The sequence below is a fragment of the Gymnoscopelus microlampas genome (genome assembly GCF_963454915.1).
Source record: "Gymnoscopelus microlampas genome assembly, chromosome: 8".
NCBI classification, from domain to species: Eukaryota; Metazoa; Chordata; class Actinopteri; order Myctophiformes; family Myctophidae; genus Gymnoscopelus; species Gymnoscopelus microlampas.
In genome coordinates, this window is record NC_139945.1 from 20375461 (window position 1) to 20399254 (window position 23794).

General features: G+C 43.5%; 1 protein-coding gene across 1 annotated transcript; it reads left to right on the forward strand.

The window, feature by feature from the left end:
* Positions 1-2337: 2337 nt before the first annotated feature.
* zc3h4 (zinc finger CCCH-type containing 4) lies at positions 2338-22486 on the forward strand. The gene is made up of 14 exons (XM_084064891.1): positions 2338-2626; positions 7755-8058; positions 8338-8448; positions 9338-9545; positions 10329-10483; positions 11260-11374; positions 12169-12305; positions 12998-13177; positions 13322-13448; positions 13885-13994; positions 14290-14756; positions 15406-15725; positions 17076-17330; positions 19626-22486. The coding sequence occupies exons 1-14, from the start codon at positions 2547-2549 to the stop codon at positions 21332-21334; spliced, it is 4278 nt and encodes a 1425-aa protein (XP_083921017.1). The 5' UTR covers positions 2338-2546; the 3' UTR covers positions 21335-22486.
* The last annotated feature ends 1308 nt before the right edge of the window (positions 22487-23794 follow it).

Consider the following 23794-nt stretch of genomic DNA (forward strand, 5'->3'; position numbering starts at 1 on the left):
TGGCTCTTGATACAATGGTAGAGCTTGTCTGGGCGTGGCGGCAGTAGCGGTGGGAACAGATTGTTGCGGGCGTGGTGACTGGTGAGGGTCCTTGATGATATGCTTTGACTACACACGCCACTTCTCGTATATTTCCTGGAGAGACCGAGGGAGATAAGCTCAACTTCCACGAATCCACTGGGTTGTCCGCATAACCTCTTAGGGCTTTTGTTCAAGGACAGTGCAGTTCTCACACCAGGAGGTGATACATTACAGCCCGACAGGACGGCTCCTGATGGTGCTGCTTTGGAACAACCTGAGGATGCGGGCAGCGGGGGCCAACTCGAATTCTGCTTGTGTCCAGTCAGTCACACAAGCTCAGGTGCAGTTCTAGGTCTCTGAGCTTTTGTGTCAATTCTGGTTGGGACTATAATGTTGAATGCTGAGCTGTAGTCCATAAACAACATACATACATTTTATTCTTCAGCTTTGTCACATGATGACCTGAGATAATTTGTACCAAATTTGGAGAAAGAAATCCTGTCCTGCTACAGTACATAAGTTGTGGCGCCTCCTATGGGTCCAAGTGCAATTCCTTTTGGCTCTGTGTTGTTTAGAGGCCCCTCAATGTATTATTATAATTTGGGGCTAATCGGATGATGTGTCCATTATTTTTTGGCACTTTGTAATAATAGGCACCTTTCTTGGCCTACTGGCAGTGTGCATGAAAAGAAGCTGATTGGTCCGAGACAAACAGAAGGATGAACGGACGCACGCACGCACGCACGCACGCACGCACGCACGCACACACACACACACACACACACACACACACACACACACACACACACACACACACACACACACACACACACACACACACACACACACACACACAGAGACAGGGGAGAAAACATCTTATGGAAAGCCCTTTTTTATGTTTTAAAGCACCCACAAATACATTGTACTGTTGTGGACTTGGATGTTTTATCAATTATAGCCAAATAAAGTAAAGCATCTCGACCATCAGGTCAAAAATCTGTGTCAGATCCCATGTCAAGATGAGTCACCTTTGACACGATCTAAATGTCTCTATAGAAGAGCAGGGAGACAAAATACAACCACCCCAATTGTACAAGTTATACTGTATTAACATATTATACTCTACATATCGATTGGACACAATTACATTTTATTCATTAAAAAACGTTACATAGTGCCGCTTTAAATATCAGATATTCTATATCTAAATTATTTTCTTATTTTAGTTTGTTTGTTTTTTCACGTGTAGCTTATCAGGTCATTCACACCATGTTTTTTTCTCATTACAATTTAATGGTCAATTAAACAGCTATGCAGTGTGTTTTAGAGCTGTTAGCCAACTATCATAGAGAATAGCTATTTTTCCACAAAGATGTAAATTCAAAGACGAACACAGTAAACACAAACTAAAACATATTTCCTCTTTTATTTGTATTTGAAGCTCTTTTCTGTGTTCATGATTTGTGGCCCGGACCCCTCTCACAAACTTTAAAAGGCAATTGTCCAATCGGAATGGAATCTGAAAAATCTGATAATGCATCTTGATCACATGACTACAGAAATAATGTGTACCTATTTGTGTGAGTTTTGGACAAAATCAGGAGCAGTATCAAAAAAGTGTTTTGAAGAAAACCCCAAATGGTGGAAAATCTTGTCTGGTGGAAATGGCCGTGGCCTACAGGAAACTATCTCTGGCCTTCGGCTGTTTATCCTGGTGGAGATTTTTTTTTGCCCAAAATAGGGACACCAGGGTTAATATGGGTAATCATTATAAGAAAAGTATATACATAGATATAATTGGACTTAGATAAATTGATCCCATATTAGCTTGCCCCCAGAGAGGCAAACAACACTCCCTCAGCGAGCTCCTCGGAAGGAGCCCCTTGTGAGTGCCTGTGCCATCCCATCCTCTGCCTGCCTGGGTTAGGGTTGTCCAGTTGCCTAACCCTAACACTAACCCAAAGCCTACCCCCCCCCCCCCCCCCCCCCCAACTGTTTACTGTACACATTTTTGTTTTGGTTTTCTAACTGTTTATATGATGTTTAACACCCCCCTGGGCGAGCTTTTGTGTTAACCTTTTTCTTATTTCTTTTTACTTTATTGCCTGCTAATAAAGTATTCAATCAATCAAACTCCATGCAAGTCGACAATGTACAATTGAATTTACATTCATTTTGCGCATATACCACCATCAATTCGGTAATTTCCGTGAGAAGCGCACGAGAACGTAATACGCTCTGACGTCACGTCGAGATAAATCCGCCTCCTCTCTTTTGGAGAAGACGCTCCGCCATTTTAAGTACATGAGTCTTCATTTCACATCGCTACTGTAGGACGGAGAACGTCAGGAGCCAATTTCATCCAATTTCTCTTACAACTGTTAGTGGAGAAGTGACTGCTATGAACTGAAAACTTCGTCCTAAATCCAAAATAACCAGTAGATCCAAGTTGAAGTGACGCATAAGCCAGTAGAATCCAGTGTCGAGTTGTAATTTTTTGGCACCTAAATGTAAGCTAGAGGAAAATGGCTGTGGAAAGCATGACTGTGCATCCAAACTCCCCAACTACCAACCACGAACACAACAGTCTTCTGACTGGCGAAAGGTCGAGTAATTCTCTACAATCATTTCAATGAAATTATGTATCTGTCCTGTGCTTTTTTTACACAAAGCCCGGGGGTTCTTTTTCATTTTTTTTCTTTCAAAAGGGATTAAACTCGCCTTTTCTGGAAAACAAGTAACAAGAGGTAACGAACGAACGCCATGTTGACACGACAACGACATCTGGGAGCTCAAATAATACAACAAGCTGGGACGTTTTATTCCCACATTGTATTAACGTTGCAAACATCCAAGGACCAAATCGACACAGGCGAAAGAAATACTTCATTTATATAATGGCCGAGCGACTAAAACAACGCATTTTCAGCGGAGGAAAAAAATAACATTTGATGCCGACATTTATAAAATAGCGTTATTTAAAAAATAACTCATTTTCAACTGAGGAGTGCGTACGTTTTTTTCAGTTGATAATAACTTTTTTTTTAATCAAGTGACACGTTCGCATGACGAGAGAAGAAAAGCCGTACAAACACACCTGACAAAACAAACTTTAATCAACTACGTTAATGACCCACACGTCGTTTTAATTTTTCGAACGTCTTTATCAATCGGTAACTAATTGATTACCGCCCGTGTTTAATTTAGTTAGATTGGCGTAAATTACGACAGGGTTCAATTGTCAAAACACAACACTAGAGGGATGAATTATTTCCTCTTTTCTTTAGCATTTGCCTTTTGCTAAAAGATGGGCCTTTTTTTTCCTGGCGGGTGGCTAACTTAGCACCATTAGCTTGTTGCCTAGCTAATAACTACAGCTGGCAAAGGACAACAAGCTAAGCTAACAGACGTTTGACCTACTCAGCTACAGTTGTGGGGGAAATGACATATCTCAAATCAAAACGCAAGCTGAAGTAAATTAATTTGTAATTAATGTCCAGTTCTAATCGAGACGCGGAGTTTGATCGACCCCGATCAAACTCCGGATCCTAATGTTCGTCACGTTAGGTCGACGATGATATAAGCGAGCGTTAGCCAACGCTCTAGCTCTATCACACTACGCACCGACAATGTTATCTCTGCGCTCACCATTAATCGTTTAACTGCACATACAACTACCGTTCTTTTGGATTCCCCCCACAACTAAAATAACGTTTTTACGGTCTACGTCGTACCCTTTTTAACACGTCTTTGGATCGTTTGCTTAACCTCGATTCGGCGAGCTAAGGTTTTATTCCACTTTATGCTAAGTTAATATTTTATTTTTATTTTTTTATATTCGTGTCCATTGTTTCCACTGACTTGTGCCAAAACACCCACAAAAGTTCCCAAAGTGTGCTTAAAACGTTTGCAAAGCATCCCAGAAGAGTTTCAAGTTGAACACAAAGTTTCCCTTTACCAAGTCCCCCGGTTAGCTATTTTGTGTTCCCCTGTTTACCAGTTAACCCCACTCTCAAACCCCTAAAACCCCCACCTGTGTCCCCCTAACGTAAGGAAAACCTTTGACAATGGTTTTAAGTGCAAAATGTGAAGAAAGCCTCTCACAGTAAGTATTCCCCGTCATTTTAATCCTGGCCCTTTCGTTGTAACAGTATTTAATTATATATTCATCCAGCTAACTATTGTCCCTTAATGCATGGTATATATTTTTGGAACAGTCCCACTTGGTAATGGACCAGAAGATTATTTTGTTCTTTTGTAGCTTCTAATGTTCACAGTTGACATTTGTAGTGGTGCACTTTATGCATGTAGAGAAGTTGTTTATTATTTCTGTGGTTCAATATTAATGGATTCAAGTCATGGAAAGATTGTTTTGCAATACTTCTATGTAAAGGTCAGATAGCTCACAGTCTCAGAATTTACCCAGTTCAGTTGATATAGCAGCATCTATCTAGTTATGTTGGCTTTATAAGTCACCTGTGAGTAATACATACGTTATTACATATTTTATTATTACATCTTTGTACATAATCTATTTTACCCCAGTTGAGGGTGATTATCTTGCTGATTTATCCATCTAATTTCACCTATACAACCCTTGAGGTATTATGTTCATCTCCTAGTTCAGGGGTTCTCAACCTTTTCAGGCCGCGACCCCCCCCCCAAAATAATCATATTTGAACTGGGGATCCCCACCCTGACAAGCACTTAGAATGTAGGAGTTGAGGCATTCAATTTTGTATGACTCTGTTCCAAAAGATAAATATTGTGTAAATAGCAGATCTACAAGTTGCGAGGCGTTGTGAGCTTGTAGATCGGCTAATTTCACAATTTGGGCCTCTTCCTTATATTATCTGAGAATTTGGCCAATGTTGGACCAATCTAGGGACCTCCCCCAAAATCACATGGGGACCCCCTGGGGGGTCCCGACCCACAGGTTGAGAACCACTGTCCTAGTTGAGTGTAGGCTGTCACAGGTGTGGTTGAAGTCTGTATTGATAAAGTGTGTATTATGGGTCGCTGTATCCACAGCGAGGCCAACAGTCAGCAGCTGTGTCAGTAGAGTCTTTGTTCTCGAGTCCCAGCCTCGTCCCAGCCTCTCCCCACCCACCGCGGCCTCTTTCTGTACAGCCTACCCCCCACTATGACTGAACGCTCTCCATCCTTATCAACACAGAATTCCTTTATTGGTGAAGGACAGGTCAGCATGTGGTCTCTCAAGGCTGTACTGGTACAGAGTTGGAGGAGATAGGTGACTAGTAGTAAGTGATAGTTTTCAGAGTAGGTGTAGGTAATGGTACCCATGTTTTATTATGTATATTGACATACTACAGAGTTATTAACCAGGCATTCTTGTTTGAGAAACGTTTGTTCATGTTCACACAGAAATTGGATGGCCCTGGGACATGTCAATAATTATAAATCTTAACTTGAATAGTTTTCCTCTTTAAAGAGAGAACGCAAGTCTAGACAGAAGTGCATTTTCTATTGGCAGTGTTGCCAATAGAATAGTGGTATATCTAAACTAAAGTTAACTACAACATTTGTTCTATTCAGGGAATTAAATACACATTAGGCAATATTGCAGTTGTGGTGAGATAGAAACTATAGATTGAGGCCCTGGCTGTCTTTACCCTGTAGATATAAATTTTCTCTATAATGGACTGTAGATCAGATCGTCTAATTACTTTCCACTTTGAAAGGAAGTCGTTGTGTCGAGGATGTGGTGTACCGTCAACTGTGTAGTATCTTCAACATACAGCTGACATGTGAGGCCTAACAGTTTGACTCTATACACCGCCTAGCCTGCTAAACAGTGTTCTTCTTGTGTGCATTGGCTGCAGCACACAATGTGCTCTTCTCGGAATACAAACCCAGTCTTTATTTGAATAGTCAAATACTGAAAGTGAAAAATTATCATTGCCAATGAAAAGAAGGATGTTCACTTTGGCCTTGCTTGTGGTAATTTTCAGATGTTACTTGTACTGTATGTATACTTACTAGGGTATATGTCTGTGTTTTGGAGGGTTAGGGGTCTAGTCTAGTCATTCAGAAACGGCAAATAATACCATGATCATTATCTTTGCATTGTTACTGAATTTAGAACCTTCCACTAACCTCTGGCAAAAATTAGCCTACAGGACATTAATAAGTTGTAGCACTGTTATCTCAAGCAAGCAAAACAGTTACACAAGCTTTGTGCAGTGTTTGTTTACTCAACACAGGCAATGTCTTACAGTATATCGTTGCTATAGGCCAGAAACCTTGTCCAAAACCGTTACTTTTCAGGAATTGGAGAAAAGAACTTGTTCCAATGGATCCAATGCAGTTATTATTTAGTCACAAGCACTTGTCATTGGTTCAATATTTATAAAACCCACAGATAGATTTAACCACTTTCACTGCAAAAATAGCACATCTGCCACTTGTAGATAGGATATTTTTGTTGTGTGAGACTGTAGTATTACAAAGTATGGCATTAACTTCCTGAAAAAATATGGAGATGCAAGGTTCTGCCGACAGCAATGATATTATTTTGATGCACTTAACAGCACCTTCTGTCTGACAACCTAATTTTTGAGTCTCTTTTGTGTTTCTGTCCTTGATTGTCTTTCCCCTCCCGATGTCCCATCCTCTATGTCAAATCAAATCAAATCAAAGTTTATTTATATAGCACATTTTCAATGACCAAGGTCGAACCGAAGTGCTGAACAAGAACACTTCTTTTTAAAAATGTCCCACTATGAACAGACTGTAATCACACCCACCCAGTCCCTATAGTCTTCTCTCCACCACATGGCATGATGCCGGGCCAACATGTGATCCCTGTCAATTTGGAGCCTGTGGGTTTTGCTCACGTTGTCTTGTTAGACTCAACGCTTGACCCCAGTTATGGCCCATAATTCATTCTATGTTGTGCTGTCCGTTCCACAAGCACTCCAATAACAAGATGAGTCATGGCCATTGCTATGAAAATGAATAGGGGAGCTTCAGTAAAAATCCAAAGCCTAGGCTCATAAGACACCTTATTGGTGTCTTAAAACCTAATTGTTTTTCCTTCTTTCTCAGCAGTGCATTTGTACATTGGGGTGTGCCAATGATGTATTGTAAATATGTGACTTATCATTGGTTTGTTTATGCACAAATCTGTCTGAAACAATGTCATTGTATACACAAAAAATAGGATGACCATGACAAGTCTATACTCTGATCCTTCCTGTTTAACCAAAGGTACATACATATCTCCAAACACAGTACACGTTTTCTGACCAAAGACAGCATTAGGACTATGTTAAACTCATATCATAGCATCAGAGAGTGCCAAAGACGTACTTTCGATAACGTTCGCCTCGTCACATTTCACATGGCTTACAAGACTACACATTTTATATTCAAGGCTACATGACCTTGTAACTCTTTTGAAAAGTGTTCTAGAGTCTAAAACCGTTTGAAAAAATGTATAACATGAACTTCCTCTACATATCACATTTCACACGGATGCAAAAGGTTGATGTGCTGTATAACATTGAGAACATGCAATAGAAACATTTAGCTGAATTACGAATAAATAAGAGTGGTCACTTTAAAGCAGCTCAAATGAGTGTGAGTTGAAAACGTGCATATTGCATCTGCATAAAAAAAACAAAAAAAATAACGTTTTGGGTCAAACGACACTCCATGTAATGGCATGGTCCATAATGTCCCCACTTGGTGTTCTTTCTTTGCATCCACAGACGAGAGGATGGTGAACTGGAGGAGGGCGAGTTGTCGGATGACGGGGGGGAGGTGGTGGAGACGGAGGTGGGACCAGGTACCACAGGCACAGGAGGTGGAGAGGAGGAAGGCGACGCAGGAGGGGGAGGTGGTGTAGGAGCAGAGGAGGTGGTGGGGGAGAAGACGCGGCGGAGCAAGGAACGCCACGCCAGCACAGGCTCTGATGAGGAGAAGGCCCACCGCCGCAAAAGGAAGAGGAAGAAAGAAAGGGAGCGAGAGAAGGAGAAGAGGAGGTCCAAGAAGAGGCGTAAATCGAAACACAAAGTGAGTCGAGTGCCGCCCACGTTATCTTTAGTGTGCTAGGTGTTTGATTATGATGTTTCCTGGTGTGCCACTGACACCTAAGATAGCTTTGTTGGGATTACTGTATTGTCTGTCTGTGCAATTACTTGCATTTAACGCTTCCAGTCCCAACTTAAATGACCATACGTACATGCATTGATTTAAAATTGTTCTAGATAAGAACATCCCAAAGACCAAATAGTTGACGTCACACTTCTCCAAATAAATATTTTGTATGTTTCTTTGCCTCCTGTGTTCCAGCGCCACGCGTCCTCTGATGATGACCGCTCAGACTTCAGTGATGATTCTGACTACAGTCCCAGTGAGAAGAGACAGAAGTACAGAGAATACAGTCCTCCGTACCCTCCCCCAGTGAGTTAAGACAGGATGCCAATGTCCATGTACTGTACACTGTTAAATAGTGTCAGTATCTTACTGTTAGATAAGTAGAAGAGACTACTGCATTTACTCAACTGGCTCTGCAAGTATTGTTAAGCCAATAAGACCTGAGGCAGATTGCACAAATGCCTTCCAAATATGTAGTTCTCACACTTTCAAGATTTAAAAAAAATGTAAAAGAATAGCAGATGTACAAGCACGCAGCGTGGCACAAAGTGACTCGCTGTGAGCTTGTATACAATATCTGTTATTTTTGAATAGCCAACGCTAATATCTAAAATAACACAGGTGCCTTCCCGGTTTTACTGGTTTAACCCATTATTAAGACCGGGAAAGTATCTGTGTCATTTTTAGATTCATTTGGCTATTCCAAAAAAAAAAGTTGTGCAAATCTTTGAATATCTCTGCTGTCCGGCAGGAACCAGCTAACTCCAAAATGTTCATTTTTCAGGAAATTAAAAAAACAAAAATGGAGTTAGGAGGTTTTGTTCATCATTGATAAGAACAGCTGAATGGACCTCCAAGCTCACAATGAGGTTGGAGGTCAAAAGGGGTGGAGCCTGGAGTCAGCAAAACCAGCTAACTCCACCCCCTTTGCTGGAGTTAGCTGGTTTAGCAGAAAGTTTGAGGATCCAATGGAGTTAGCTGATTTTGTCAGAAGCACTTTTTCATTGGTTCAATATTTTGAAAAATGCAAAAGCGGAAAAATGGAGTTAGCTGGTTCCTGCCGGACAGCAATGATTATATATATATTTTTTAAAGCTAACATTTGTAACTCAAATTTTTGCTTCTGGCTTCATTTCACTTTCCACGTCCATGCCATCCACCCAGACTTAACTGTCCTTTTCTCTGTGGTCTCCAGTCTCACGGGGGTTATGGAGGCTCCAAGAAGGGCAACTACAGGAAGATGGACAAGCAGAGCTACGGAGGCTATGACGAGTACGAAGAAGAAAACTATGAGGGAGAAGAGGAGGAGGAAATGGGAGGGGATGAAGATTATGATGACTTTGCCAAGGAGCTCAATCAGTACCGCAAGTCCAAAGAAGGAGGTGGAGGTCCTCGAGGTCGAGGTGGGTCTAGGACAGTTGGTCCCCCCAAAGCTTTTGGTAATGATTGACTATAATATACTTCTATACTTAAAGCTGTGTGATTGTGAACACTGGGAGTGTCTGATATGTGCTGCAGTGTGTATACAGTAGATACTAAGCTTGTGTAATCCGTTGACTATACAGAGCTTGCTAAAGAGTTAACAGCTGCTGTAGAAAATGAATGATATTGCACATGGTGCAATAGCAAAACTTTCACTCCACCGCTGTGAGCTGATAAAAGAGCCTAAAAGTAAATTAAATCAATAGCAACCCAAATTCCACTGACTCTGATGGTACACCAGTGGTTTTCAAACCTTTTTTGCCCAAGGCACACCAAAGGGCAAGTCAAAATTTCTATTCATATCCATGCAAAGTAATACCTAAAAGATGTTCACTCTTATCACTCTGTAAATGTATTTGTATTTACTAATATATGCCAACGTTTTTTGCCTATCTACAGTACAAGCCCACTACGCGTAGTGATGCAATGTGTTGTGAACTTGTAGATCGTATAATGACATGCACAAAATAGGGAGGAAAGGGAAAGTGGTTAAAATATTTTTGAGTGTATAGAAGTTGCCTCTGTATTGTTAAATTAGTGTGCGCAAAGTACTGATGAAGTAAATTTAAAAAATAATTCATAACTTTGTATATTGCAGTTATAAAAAGTGTGTTACAAAATCCCAAGACACACCTGGACTTGTCTCACAGCACAACATTGGGGAACTGCTGGTTTACAATGTCTCTCTCTCTCTCTCTGTGCAGGGGGCAGAGGTCGTATGAAGAACCAGAGAGGCCGTGGCGGGATGAGGGGAGGGAGGAGAGGGCGGGGAGGCAGAGGACGCGGGGGGCGGGGCGGAGGAAAGATGATGGGAGGAGACAATGACGACGGAGATGGCTATGGCGGAGATGACATGGAGGTGAGCGCTACATTTCAGTACTATCAGGTTGTTGGAGCTAGTCCACTAGCTATGGCAACTATTGATTGAATACTTTATTTATACTTTGACCCATTAAGACCTGAAGCCGATTTCTACAAATATCTTCTAAATCCCAACAGTTTTCTGAAAAACGTATGTTTCTATATCAGTGGTGCTCAAACTTTTTCATGTCAAGGACCCCCAAGATGATATGTATTTGGACACAGACCCCCATCTCAAAATATGTTGTTCCAGGGACCCCCAGAAGCAAAGATTTGAGTTAAAAATGTTCGCTTTAAAAGAATATATATTCAAAGATTTGCACACATTTGATCTACAAGCTCACAGCTGTGAGCTACAAGCTCACTGCTCATAGCGCGGCACCGAGTGCCGCGCTATGAGCGTGTATATCTGCTATTTTTGAATACCCAAAGTGTAAAATAATGCATTTTTAGCTCAAATCAAAAAATGACACAGATCTGTTCCAGGTCTTAATGGGTTAAGCCGCACGTGGTACAGTAAGACATTAAAGCTAAAAGGATAACACAAAAAAGTCCTGGGGACATTGTGGTCCTTTGTATTCAATTCATCAATATAGCATACAAAATGAACACAATAATACATATCATCAACAAACACAAACACTATGGTAGTAGTTTGATAGCTGAGCCGCCTCAGTGCAATTGTAGCAACAAAAAAAGAGCTACTTTGCTAATAATCTCCACAAATTATTTTAAAACATGTTAAGAATAAGATGATTAAATGACTTTTTCCAGGGTGGTGAAGAAGACTATGACAAGTTCGACAAGTTCGACAACAACATGGGAGATGATGACTATGACGACTATAAAGATGTCAACCAGTTCAGGAAGTTCAAGGAACGAGGGAGAGGTGAGCTCACAACTTTCTTTCTTGCTTGGTTACATTTCATATATTTTAGCTAACTCCGTCCTCCTGAGCAACCATGTGGGAGCAAGTAGAGAGAAAATATCACTTGTAACTAACTACTGGTCCAATCCTCCAACCAGAAGTCACATCACTGTCCCATGTCATTGCTGTCGCATCTATGTCACTTTAGATTTCTATGGCTATTCAAAATTAGCAGATCTACAAGCTCATAGTGTGGCACCGAGTGCAGCGCTATGAGCTTGTAGATCTGCCATTATTGGTTTGTGCAAATCTTTGAATATATATATATAACACGAACATTTGTAAAATATTTTGTTCCAGGGACCCCCAGAAGCAAAGATTTGAGTTAAAAATGTTTGCTTTAAAAAACATAAATTGAAAGATTTGCACAAATGTTCTAGATTTAAAAGAAATAGCAGATCTACAAGCTCATAGCGCGGCACTCGGTGCTGCACTATGAGCTTGTATATCTGCTATTTTTGACAAGCCAAAAAAATCTTAAAATGACACCGATGCGTTCCCGGTCTTAAAGGGTTAAAGCAATGTCACACTGTGGTCTGGAGTGGAGGAGGCTGTCTGTTAACTGAATGATCCCTGTTGCGGCCATTGGTGACATCCCTTTCATATTGAAACCCAGACTTGTTTCATCATCTACTCTAACTTGTATTAGAGCAGAGTAAATCGATGAAGAAACACAAGAAACTGAAGCAAGCTTGCACTCTGAATTGTACACGTGAAGTGTTCATGGGTTCTCTCCTCTTTTCCCTTCACTCCAGGCGGTAAAGGTGGCCGCGGGCGTGGCCGGGGTAAAGGAGGGCGGGGCATGAACCGAGGCGGTAAGCGCAACCGAGGGAGAGGAAGAGGAGACCACGGGATGAATGACGAAGACAACAATGGAGACATGGACAATGGGGTAAGGCTCTGATGTGTTGTTTTGGATTAAGCAAACTTAATCTGTCAGACAGTTGTCTCACACCATTATTTACATTGTATATCGTCGCGTGTCGGGCAGAAACCAAATCTCCATTTTCCAACTTAAAAAATAAATAATTATAAGTCAGTGCTAAAAATATTGAACCAATGAAAAGTATTAAAAGCGCTTTCTGACTAAACCTCCTAACTCCATTGGATCCTCAAACTGTCAGTTCAAACCACCTAACTCGGAGTTAGTTGTTTTTTCCATCATTGATTTAGAATGACGAAGTCGGACGGGGAAAAAAAAAAACTATCTCCACATTAATGGTCAAAAACCTCCTAACTCCAATTGAGCTGTATTTGGGTAAAGTGATGACAATATAAGGACACATTCAAGTATCTGACAATGTATAAAGTCACCATACCAACTTTGATGAGGCAGTATTGTGTTGTTCTAAAAACATTAATTTCCTGAAAAGTTAATATTTTGGACATAGCTGGTTTCTGCCCGACAGCATAGATATGAATTAGAATTAGACTGGTCTACTTGTCCTGTGATTATGTAGCATTTCAATGTCTCTGCAACCCACTGTCCTTTTGTACCTGCTGGATAAAATGACTCATTGTATATTTGTTTCCCCCGCTTTGCTTTTTCGTGTGTGTTGTGTGTTTTGTTTATGTGTATTTTAGGAAGGTGGTGGAGGAGGCATGGATGGAGATGGAGGAGAAGGAGGAGGAGGAGGAGGAGGAGGAGGAGGAGGAAGAGGAGGAGGTGGTGGAAGAGGTGGGAGGAGGAATCAGAATGAGAAGCACCAGGACAAGAAGGGAAAGGCCATCTGCAAGTACTACATAGAGGGCCGGTGTACCTGGGTAAGACAAACAAGTCGCCACATAATATTCTGATGAAATAAAGGCACAGAAAACATTCTGTACTTTTTTTCGTTGTCTTTTATTTCATGTTTTGTCAGAAAACCTCCTAATGCAGTTTTTGTTATGACCTCTTTTAACCACCAGGGGGACCACTGCAACTTCAGCCATGACATTGAGCTTCCCAAGAAGAAGGAGCTGTGCAAGTTTTACATCACTGGGTTCTGTGCCCGGGCTGAGCACTGCCCCTACATGCATGATATCCTTTACTGCAGTATGGACCAATCTATTGTGCTTCAACTCCAAGAACCTTTTTTATGCGTTTTAGATGTTTGCACTACGTACGGTATAAACACGTGGAAAAGGGACATGCAACTTCTAAGTATAGATAGAAAGTATATCAACCAGTGTTTGGTGACGGTCTTAAAATCATTGAACGCATATTAAAACATTTACATGCACGCTTGTGAAGAACTAGTTCATTGGCATGACAATTCAGGATAACACAATGCAAATTCAACAAAGAGTTAAAGTTACAAGGACAAGGAGCTACATGTTTGTGTTACTTAACCACAAGCCAATTACCTAGCCAAACCTATTCAGTCGTAACACAAATCAAGCAGCGTAACACAAAATAAGACAACCCAAAAATAGGGCAAAAACAACAACTTTGTAACTTGTTGAATGAGATCCTTGACTCCCCCTGCTACGCGACTTCCCCTGTAAGCTGTTCCACACCACCGGGAACTGCGTCAATGGGGACGAGTGCATGTTCTCCCACGATTCCCTCAATGACGACACTCAAGAGCTGCTCAACAAGGTAGGATGAGGTGCCGGCCAAGGTTGAATCTGGCAAAATACAGTGTTTTAACCATAGTGCCCTAATTCTGGGCATGCCATAATAGGCAAACGTTTGGCGAAAATAGATCTACAAGTATAGGCCCCTGGGGTATAACTAAATACATAGGATTTACATGGTTATGTATTAAAGATTCATAAAAATGGTGTGTTATCTCAATACCCTTACCTCTCCTATGAGAAATCAGTCTTGACATGCATTCTTTTATGATGTTTAGGATTTCACATGTATTGTTCTGTTTCTGTCTCTGATGCAGATGCTGGCGGAGGACGCAGAGGCTGGAGCAGAGGATGAGAAGGAGGTGGAGGAATTGAAGAAGCAGGGGATTAACCCGCTCCCTAAACCCCCTCCAGGAGTCGGCCTCCTCCCCACCCCTCCTCGACCCGGTCCCTCGGATGTCAGCGCCGGCCCTGGGGAGTTCAGTGCACCGGCTGGGGGTGAATTCGGAGCTCCGGCTGTACCAAACCAGGGGCCCATGCCCAACAAAGGCCCTCAGGGACCGATGCCTATGCCTGGTCCCAATCCCTGTCAGGGTCCCCCTCCGCCTGGCCCTGATGGAAGTCCTTACCAAGGACCACCCCCCAACCTAAATGGTCCTCCTCCGCCTATGGGCCCTCCACCTCCCTGTGGTGGAGCAGGAGGAGGTGGAGGGAAGAAGATTCCCTCCTTGTTTGAGATCAAAGTCCAGCCGACCGGACAGCTGGCACAGAAACTGGCTGTCAGGTGAGAGATCAGAAACAGACGCCTATGTTATCCACAGGTCATTAAAAAGTGTTAAATACGTTTTGCCAACATTAAGGCCTTAACCATGACCGTATACATTTACAATTTGCTATTATTATCCAGAGTGACTTAAAACTGCGAGATCAGAGTAATGGCATGAACCCTATTCGACAAATGACGGTAAATGGTGTGCAAAGAAAACAGTTTAGTCCTTCAAAGAAAGTAGTATATCAGGCAAACATCAACCTAGCATCTGTCTAAAGTTAAAGGAGACATCCGGGCATTTTAAGTGTTTTCTTTGATGTGTCGCAAATCACTCACCACGATAGAAAAGCCCATTGAGTTCATCCATAGAATCCCCTCTTGGCCGTTCTGTCGACCCCCTCCGTTGGCATAATGGGAGCCCTTGGAAAGCAGTAATTCGCCTATTTTAACAAATGCAAAGTCTGTTTTTTTTCTCCTAGTACTCATTGTGGAGTCTCATGAGACCCTAAGAGGCGCTGAAAGTTCCCGACGAGCTAATGCTAATGCAGAACGAGCTAACGCTGGTTGCTTGTTTCTCTCCCAACCTGGCAACTCGGTGTTGCCAGGGAGAGATGGTTGGATCTTATTGTGAGTACAATCGTTAACCCAACTTCTCCTTTCCCAGAAGTCAGACTCCCGCTACAAACCAGAGTGGGGGTGGCTCACCGGGGCCCCAAGCCCCTGGAGGACCTCCGCCCCGCTTTCCCGGCCCGCCAGGACCCCCGGGCATGATGTCCCCGGACATGCAGAACATGGGAATGAATCAGGGGCCACCCAACATGGGCCCCGGCGGGGGACCTCCTATGATGGGAGGCTTTGGTCCCGACGGGCAACCTCTTGGAGGAATGATGCCACCAGGTGCTCCCCCGGGTGGAGGGAACTTCTTTGAAAATTTCTTCAACCAGCAGCAGCAGGGCATGAACATGGAAGGAGTGGTGGAGGAAGGTGAGAATAAAGGTTTATCGATGCAATTTAATGATATGGGTCCGAACGAGCGGAAATGTACAAAGCACAGTAAACATCAACATATGGAGGCATGTTGTTGACCCATTAAGACCGGGAAAGCATCTGTCATTTTAGATTTTAACCACTTTAACCATTTATCTTATACTTTAGCTATTCAAAAATAGCAGATCTACGAGCTCATAGCGCGGCACCGAGTGCCGCGCTATGAGCTTGTAGATCTGCTATTTATTTTTAAATCATGAACATTTGTGCTTTGAATATATTTATTTTTAAAGCGAACATGTTTCTTCTACATTTCATTCTACAAATGTCTTTTAAATCCTAAGTTTTCTCAAACTTTTTCATGTCAAGGACCCCCAAAATGTATGTATGTGGCCGCAGACCCCCATCTCAAAATATGTTGTTCCAGGGACCCCCCCAGAAGAAGTTTGAGTTAAAAATATTCGCTTTAAAAAAAAATATGTATGTATATATTCAAAGATTTGCACAGATTTTCATGATTTAAAAAAAAATGCAGATCTACAAGCTCATAGTGCCGCGCTATGAGCTTGTATATCTGCAATTTTTTAACACATTCCCTGCCAGAGTTTATTCATAAGGTACTCACCCACTGCCAGCGTTTTTGAGTTTTATAGCCTTTTGAACCGTTCACAAAAAAATTATATCCATTAAAATCCGCGATCGGATGGTGTTTATAAACAGCAACGACGGACGTACGAGCCCTCATAATGTTTACACTTTTTTTCCTTTTTCTTCTTCTGTGGTATGAGCTGCTGAAAGAGGCTGCAAACGTCATATCCGTTTTGCTGTGACGTGGCTGTGACGTTTCCCCACCGGCCATCTTAGATTAGCTTAGCCTCCGATCGGCTATCAGATCGTTTTTAAACACAAAGAGGATAACCGTTCGTCGATCAAAGAAAAGAAAATACAACCGGAGCTTACCATTCGTTTTTTAAACCGTGTGAAAACCATGATCTTTAGCCAAAACCAGGGAAAAAACGGTTGTCGGAAATTTTCTCATAGGATGGGTCGGAAGCGTCATGGGGAAAAAAAAAAAATCAAGGATGGTACCAAAAATTTTTTTTTTCGTTATTAAACCACATAAAAAGACGATCCCGAGATATCTCGGGATACGCAGGTAACGGGTGGATTTAATGTCCCGAGATATCTCGGGATTGGCAGTATTATGTGTTAATAGCCAAAGTATAAAATAATAGTTTCATTTCCAATACTTCTTGTCTGTGGGGAAACGTAGTTTGTGCTGGTGTGGAATGGGAGACTGAACAGATAAAAGCTAGAACAGTATCATGGTCCTCTCTTCCCCCCCAGGTGACAGCTACCAGGGCTTTGGGGGAATGGACGGAGGGGGAGGAGGAGGAGGAGGAGGGGGCGGCCAATTTGGAGAGCATTCAGGCGGCCCAGACGGTTCCGCAAACGGCGGCTCTGCCAATCAGGGAGGGATGTCTGTTCCCGACTTCCTGCCTCCTGCCCAACGCGTTCTGTTCATGAGGATCCAGCAGAAACAGCAGGAGGAGGCGCGCAGGCTGGCCGAGGGCGGAACCGAGAAGAGCAGAGACACTGAAGGTAATAGATCAGTGTTCCTCAGACCTTTTTAACTCGAGGGACTCAAGGGTTTGGTATGCGTTAGGCCCATAGAGTTAAAAAATAATAGAGAGGGCACCGGAAGTCCCCGCCAGTGGCGTGCACAGACATTTTGAGGGGCTCAAGTAAATTATACTTTTTTTTGTTTACTTGGTCTGCTCTTTTTTCCCTCTACACCTATACCTCTTTGCCAAAAATAGCCGATCTACAAGCCCACAGCCCACAACGCCTCGCAGCGCGAGGCGTTGTGGGCTTGTAGATCTGCTATTTTTGGCTAAAGTTCTCCTCAGAAAAGGGATGCTAGGTTTCGAGTGGTTATGGTAAAAAGAAAAATCATATCACATAAAGATTTGGCTGACCCCCTGTAGTAACTCTGAGGACCCCCTAGGGGTCCCGGACCCCCTGTTGAAGACCCCTGCTGTAAACTGGAAAAAAAACAATGTTTTTTTCCCTTTTTTTCAAAAGGGCACTTCTGGTCAAGAGGGCAAAGGGCAGTTGCTCTAGCACCACCTAGAGTCTATCTGTGCACGTCCCTGCATCCACTTGCATTGAGTTGCTCACCCAGCGCATACTCCTAAATCACCCCTTCTTCCGGGTTGGGAAATGTGACGGGCGGGGCCTATTTGGGGCTTCTGTTACACGTCGTTTTGAATCAGGGAGGTGGCGCGTTTTGCGTACACCTCCGTGAGTCGAGCCCATTGGTCGAAACCGTTTTCGCTCGTTCGTGACAGTGGCCCCAACAGGCAGTTTTAAGCTGCAGTACCTATGAATGGCCAGCATGTCCAATGTGCTTCAACGCAAACTCTGGGTTCTGGGGGGCGTGGTTAGGCCACATACCCCCATAACTGTACAAATGGCTTTCAGTCATTTAGCTGGACCCCACTTTGAGAGTCACTGGTATAGATGACCCAGTCTCAAACTGGGCCTGAAAGGCTCTTTTACTTCACTCAAGCCAAAAAATGTATATAAGCATGTATAATCATACCCAACTTGAACCCATTGACTCCTATCAGGTCCCGGCATAAATGTTTGAAAGTTAAGTTTACTTGATGCCATAATGAAAAACAGGAGCAGTTATCGTTATGAGCAGTTTTATAAGAGTTCTGAGATTTCTCGTAAGTAGTAAAGATTTGATTATCTAGCCAGCATCCAGCCCGATCCCAGTCATAGCTTGTTGAAACAGCGGGGACCTTCATGGGCTATTTTACGGATATGTAGGCTCATGGTCTGATGAATGTTTTTTTTTGTGTCTGTGTGTACGTATGCAGTAAAATCCTTGTCTTAATTTAACTCATTTGTACAGTCATCTGAGTTGAATAAAAACAGGATTTGACTGTTTATGTTTGTGTATGCGTGTCATGCACGTGCAAGTGTGCAACTGCAACATAACCTAGACATATGTGTGTATTGGTATGTTCACACAACACATTTTAATAGTGTGTGTCTGTGCATTGTTACAGCTGCCCATTATAATTCCATTATTGGGTATTCTTTGCATTTCTATTTGGTAGTTCTGCTTTAAATCTATACGTATCACTTTGGTAGCAGGAAACACGTCTGACAGGCCTGTGACTGGTTTTGCTGACCACTGTAATGTAAACATCCCTTTGGTTGTGTAACTGTGTCCCAGACACCAGACTACTGGCTCCCAGAAGATTATTAAAGAGTTTGTATCAGGAAGAGTCACGACGAGAACAATGAGCCTTGGGGAAATTAATTTGAACAAACAGTAGCATTTGTTGTTTAGTTGTGCTTTGTGTACATTTACGGTACAGTATAATCATTGCGTGCAATGATGTCAAATATTTGACCCACCTGCAGTTGGCAGAATAGACAAACTTAGAACAGTCAGATGTCGCCTTTTCACTAATAGTCCCAGCTCACCATGCCTCTAGTCTACTCTGCCGTTTACTTTGGTTTTCCACTGCACTGGACCCTGTGTAGTAGCTGATGTTATCCTTTGACCACAAACTTGCATCATATGTTGAGTTTGAGGTCTAACGTATGAAGTTTCATGGACCAGTGCTGTGATTTGATAATGGCAGCCTATTGAATCAATGTGGACAGCGTAACATACATTCACACTCTGAGGCTGTAGAGTCATAGCCTGGCATGGCCAGACTAATATCACTGTGTAGATATTAGTCTGGGATCTCTTTGCAATGGCAGATTCGTCTGGTTTCCAGGCCAGTAGAGTAAGATATAACAGTCAGACTACGACAATACTCAGACAGACAGCCAACTAATAATGAATGTTTCTCTCTGCTTGTATCCCAGGTGACTCGGGGAACTGGTACTCCAGTGAGGATGAGGATGGCGGTGGCAGTGTGACTTCGATCCTGAAGACACTACGGCAGCAGAGTAAGCCTCCTCCCAAACCCGACGGCCCACCCAGTGACCCCCGTCTACAGAAGGCATCTCCCGCTCACCCCCCGCCCCGCCCCGCGGATCCCCGCTTAGCGCGGGACCCGCGGCTCTCCCGGGCGTCCGAATCGGGCCAAACCTCAGACTCTGTCCACTTGTCCCCGACCCCGTCTTCCACTGGGCCCCCTGCCGACCCCAGACTGGCTCGGCTAGCCGCAGCCACAGTCTCGGTTGGTTCCTCGGGCTCCTCTGTAACCCCTCCTGCTAATCCTAAAGCGGACCCTCCACTAGTCTACAAACCACCGCCGCTCACGACACCCGCAGCCGAGGAAGAGGAGACGGAGAGGGTTCTGAGGGACAAGCCGGTGCCCATCCCCTTAGACCCTCTGATGGGCATGGCTCTGAGAGACCCCCGTTCCCGGCTCCAACAGTTCAGCCACATCAAAAAGGACATCGTGCTCCACGTCCCGGCCTTCGCCAAGAACATCACCTGGTCACCCGAGGACCTCCTTCCGATCCCCATGCCCAAGCAGGACCTCCTGCCGCTTCCACCGGGCATCCCGCCCATCTCGGCCCTCGACCCACGTCTCACACGCGTCCAGCAGCAGCTCCACACGGCGCTCCCTCACACACAGCCTCCCCCCGCCGTCCTCCCTCCAGCTCCCTCCCTCGATCCTCCCACCCCCGCCGCTCCCTCAGCCTCTGCTATCCCGGACTTTGAGCTGCTCTCGCGAATCTTAAAGACGGTTAACTCCAGCCCGTCTCAAACGTCCTCGACCCCCCTCCTCCCCACGCCGCCTCCTCCTTTATCATTACTGGGTCCTCCTCCCTCAGTGCCACCTGCACCTGTAGATAAGCCAGTTGACCCACGCATGGCCCGCAAGGCCCCTATCGACCCCCGTCTGCAGCCTCAGAAATCAGCTCTGAAGCAGCCTTCAGAACCCTCGCCTAGCCCTCCTCTCTCCTCTACCCCTCCGGCGTCGACCTCCAGCAGCTCTTCCGCAACGATTGCACCCTATGACCCCAGACTGCTCTCCTCAGGTGGGGCAGGGCGTGGGGCTGGGGCGCCAGGGGGTGCAAGCGTTCTAAGTGGCATCAGTCTCTATGATCCACGGACTAACAAACCAGACAGTCCTGGTGCTAGTAATGGTTCTCCTGGTTCAGCCAGTGCTGATTCCAAGCCTGCTGAAACCGCAACAGTCAAACCCAAGTCTAAAGAGCCCCTGTTTGTGCGGAAGTCGGCACTGGATCAGCCAGAGCCAGAGAAAAGCGGAGAGCAAGCAACAGATCGATACAACAGCTACAACAGGCCGCGGCCCAAACCGGCACCATCACCTAACTCCGCACCTCAAGGCGGGCCTGCTGTAGCTGGGGCTTCCGTGGCCGGGGGTCAGGGCCCCTCTGGAGCCACTCCAGATCAGGCACCTGCCGGGGTCCACAACCTGCCTGTGTCTTCTCTGTTCACTATGGTGAAACAGGCCGCCAAGCCCAGCGGGACAGGCAGTCCGTTCGGGGGCAGCAGCCCGGCTCAGCCTGACCAGGCCACCGTGGAACAGGACAATGCCTCTCTGAAGGAGGTTTTCAAGGGCTTCGATCCCACTGCTTCACCGTTCTGTCAGTGACCCCTGACCCTGCCAGCCCAGTTCGCAGCCCGTCCATGTTGCAGGTCGGTCAGGCGTGTCGTTTTAGAATTTCTGAACACTGAACAATGAGGAAGAGGAGGGAGATGAAGAGCGCACTGAGGCAACAAACCTGCCTGTCGGACTGGTTCAAGACGAACCTTTATGAACGTTTTTGATGACGTCATTCGCACACCTACACATCTCACACACAGACACACACATAACCTAAGACAGTGTTGCAGAGCAGATTCTATAAAAGAGTTAGGATTTTTTGGGTGGGAGGTTTGGATGACAAATATCTATTTTAAAGGAAACCGAAAGATGTATATATAAATGATTTCTCTTAATCATCTCCATGCTTTATTGCTACAACTATACAGGCAGCAGAAATGCATTGAAATAGATTGTACCTTTAGCTAGCCTTCTCTTCATCGCTCCATCAATTTCACACGTTCATGTTTTTCCACCCTTTTATGCTAAGGACGATGATGCACTTGACTTTTTCATTTGCTTCTCTTTTATTTGACATTATTCAACTTGAGTCCTACGTATTGTCGCGGTCTGAACTGCCGGTCTGAATCGTTTTTTTTTTTTCTTCTGTCCACTCTAATAAATCACATCAGCATGCACTCACTGCCATGCATCATTTTCCTGTAAAAAATAATTGCAGACCTAAAAAAAACTACAACTTAACTCTGTTTTACTTGATAAAAAAACTGTTTTAAGTTGTTTTACTCATTTGTGCCGTCAGTCTGTTTACTCTGAGGATGACCTCTGAGGAATATTTAACGTTTTAATGTTCATTTTGTTCGTTTGTTTAATGTTCATTATTATCATACCTCAGAAATACCGTAAAATTCTCTTCCTCTCCACCTTGTGTGTCCTCTTGTACGCCAGTCAGCATAGGCTGTCATTAAATGCATCATCAAGCTGGGCAAATTTAGCTGTAGGACTAAGTCGAACATAATGGGACTTTCAAGTACTCTTACAGCATTTGACGTTTCATGAAGGAATATTATCTTTTCCTCAAAATGAACGACCATTTGGTCCTCAAGTGTTTAATCTTAGTGATGTGCAGTTCATTCACCTTTTGGCTTTAAGTTTATCATGGATTATATTAGAATTCTCTTGAAATAAAGCCTTACAAAAGTTTTCAGATGAGTGGTGTTTTCAAATCTCTAATGTAAAAATTGGCAAGCTTATTGCCTGGGCCATCATAGTGGAAGATGAGACAGATTGTATTCTTCCAGCTGATGTGTGACATTAAAGTGAACTGAAACTTTAAACTGAATATCAGTTATTGTCGGCCGTATGACAAGTAAAAATTCGGCTCAACACTCCAGATGAGTAGTTACTATGCAAATGCAAAAATCCTTCTAATTGCACACTTGAGATAGTAGAGAGGAATGTTGGAATTCGGAATGGTTTATCTCTCAGGATTCTGAGAAGTTTAAGCCCCCTCTCCAGTGACAAAATGAATAACTCTTCTCAGAAAATGATTATTTTGTCCAGTCCTCATCCTGCTTTAATGAGCTTCAGCTTTACAGCAGGTGGGTCTGGGAGGGGATGGATTTTCAGTTGGCAAGAATCAATTGTTAACCACTACCTTGCTTTTTATGCTTCAAAGGGTTTGTTGGAAAAAAGGTAAATCGTATTGTTTTAGCAGAATCACTGGAAACGGGAGCTTTGAAACTTCTTATTCCGACATAATGTAGAGTTTGGCCTCAAACATGCTCTTGACACCCGAAGGCGTAGATTGTACAACCAGCTGAAGTAGTTCAGCTACTTGGGAAGCTACCGGCTATCTGTCCATCTCACGTAAAATATTGTTTTAATTTATTTTTTGATACTCTGGTAAATATATGTGCTCACTTGACCTTTTTGAAATTATTTGTTTTATATTATAGGAATATGTTATTACTCTCGTTCACCTCTTGGGATACAGAAACCTGTAACAGTGTAAAGAGAGGAGAAAAGACTTGTATTTTTTGTGTATAAAGATTCAAACTAACCAACATCTACTATTAACTCAATCCCGTGAGGACTTTGAAGGGGAAAGGCCTGTAAGTCAAGTAAAATAATGTACAATTTATTGTTCCTTTGTTTTATTGTTTTTGTTTGTTTTTTGGGGAGGGCGGTGTTCGCCCTTTGCAAATCTGACTTCTCCGTCTGGAGAAGGGTTGCGTTTTCTAATTGTTCACTATAGGTTGTGAAAGTATCTAAATAAAAGCAATACATGATCAACCACTTCAAGGTGAACCTTATTTTGAGAGTTGCGGGATATTTGGAGATTCAAATGATGCTACGCTTGGGGTCTTGGTGGGGGTGCATTTGATAGTTGAGGAAGCTCAAGACATCATTCACAGAACCTGTTTTTACAGTTTCCTGTCATGCCATGCTCCCTGTGTGTGACTCAATTCCTGATCTCCTCCCATCCTGCAACACTGGCTCCAGGAAGAC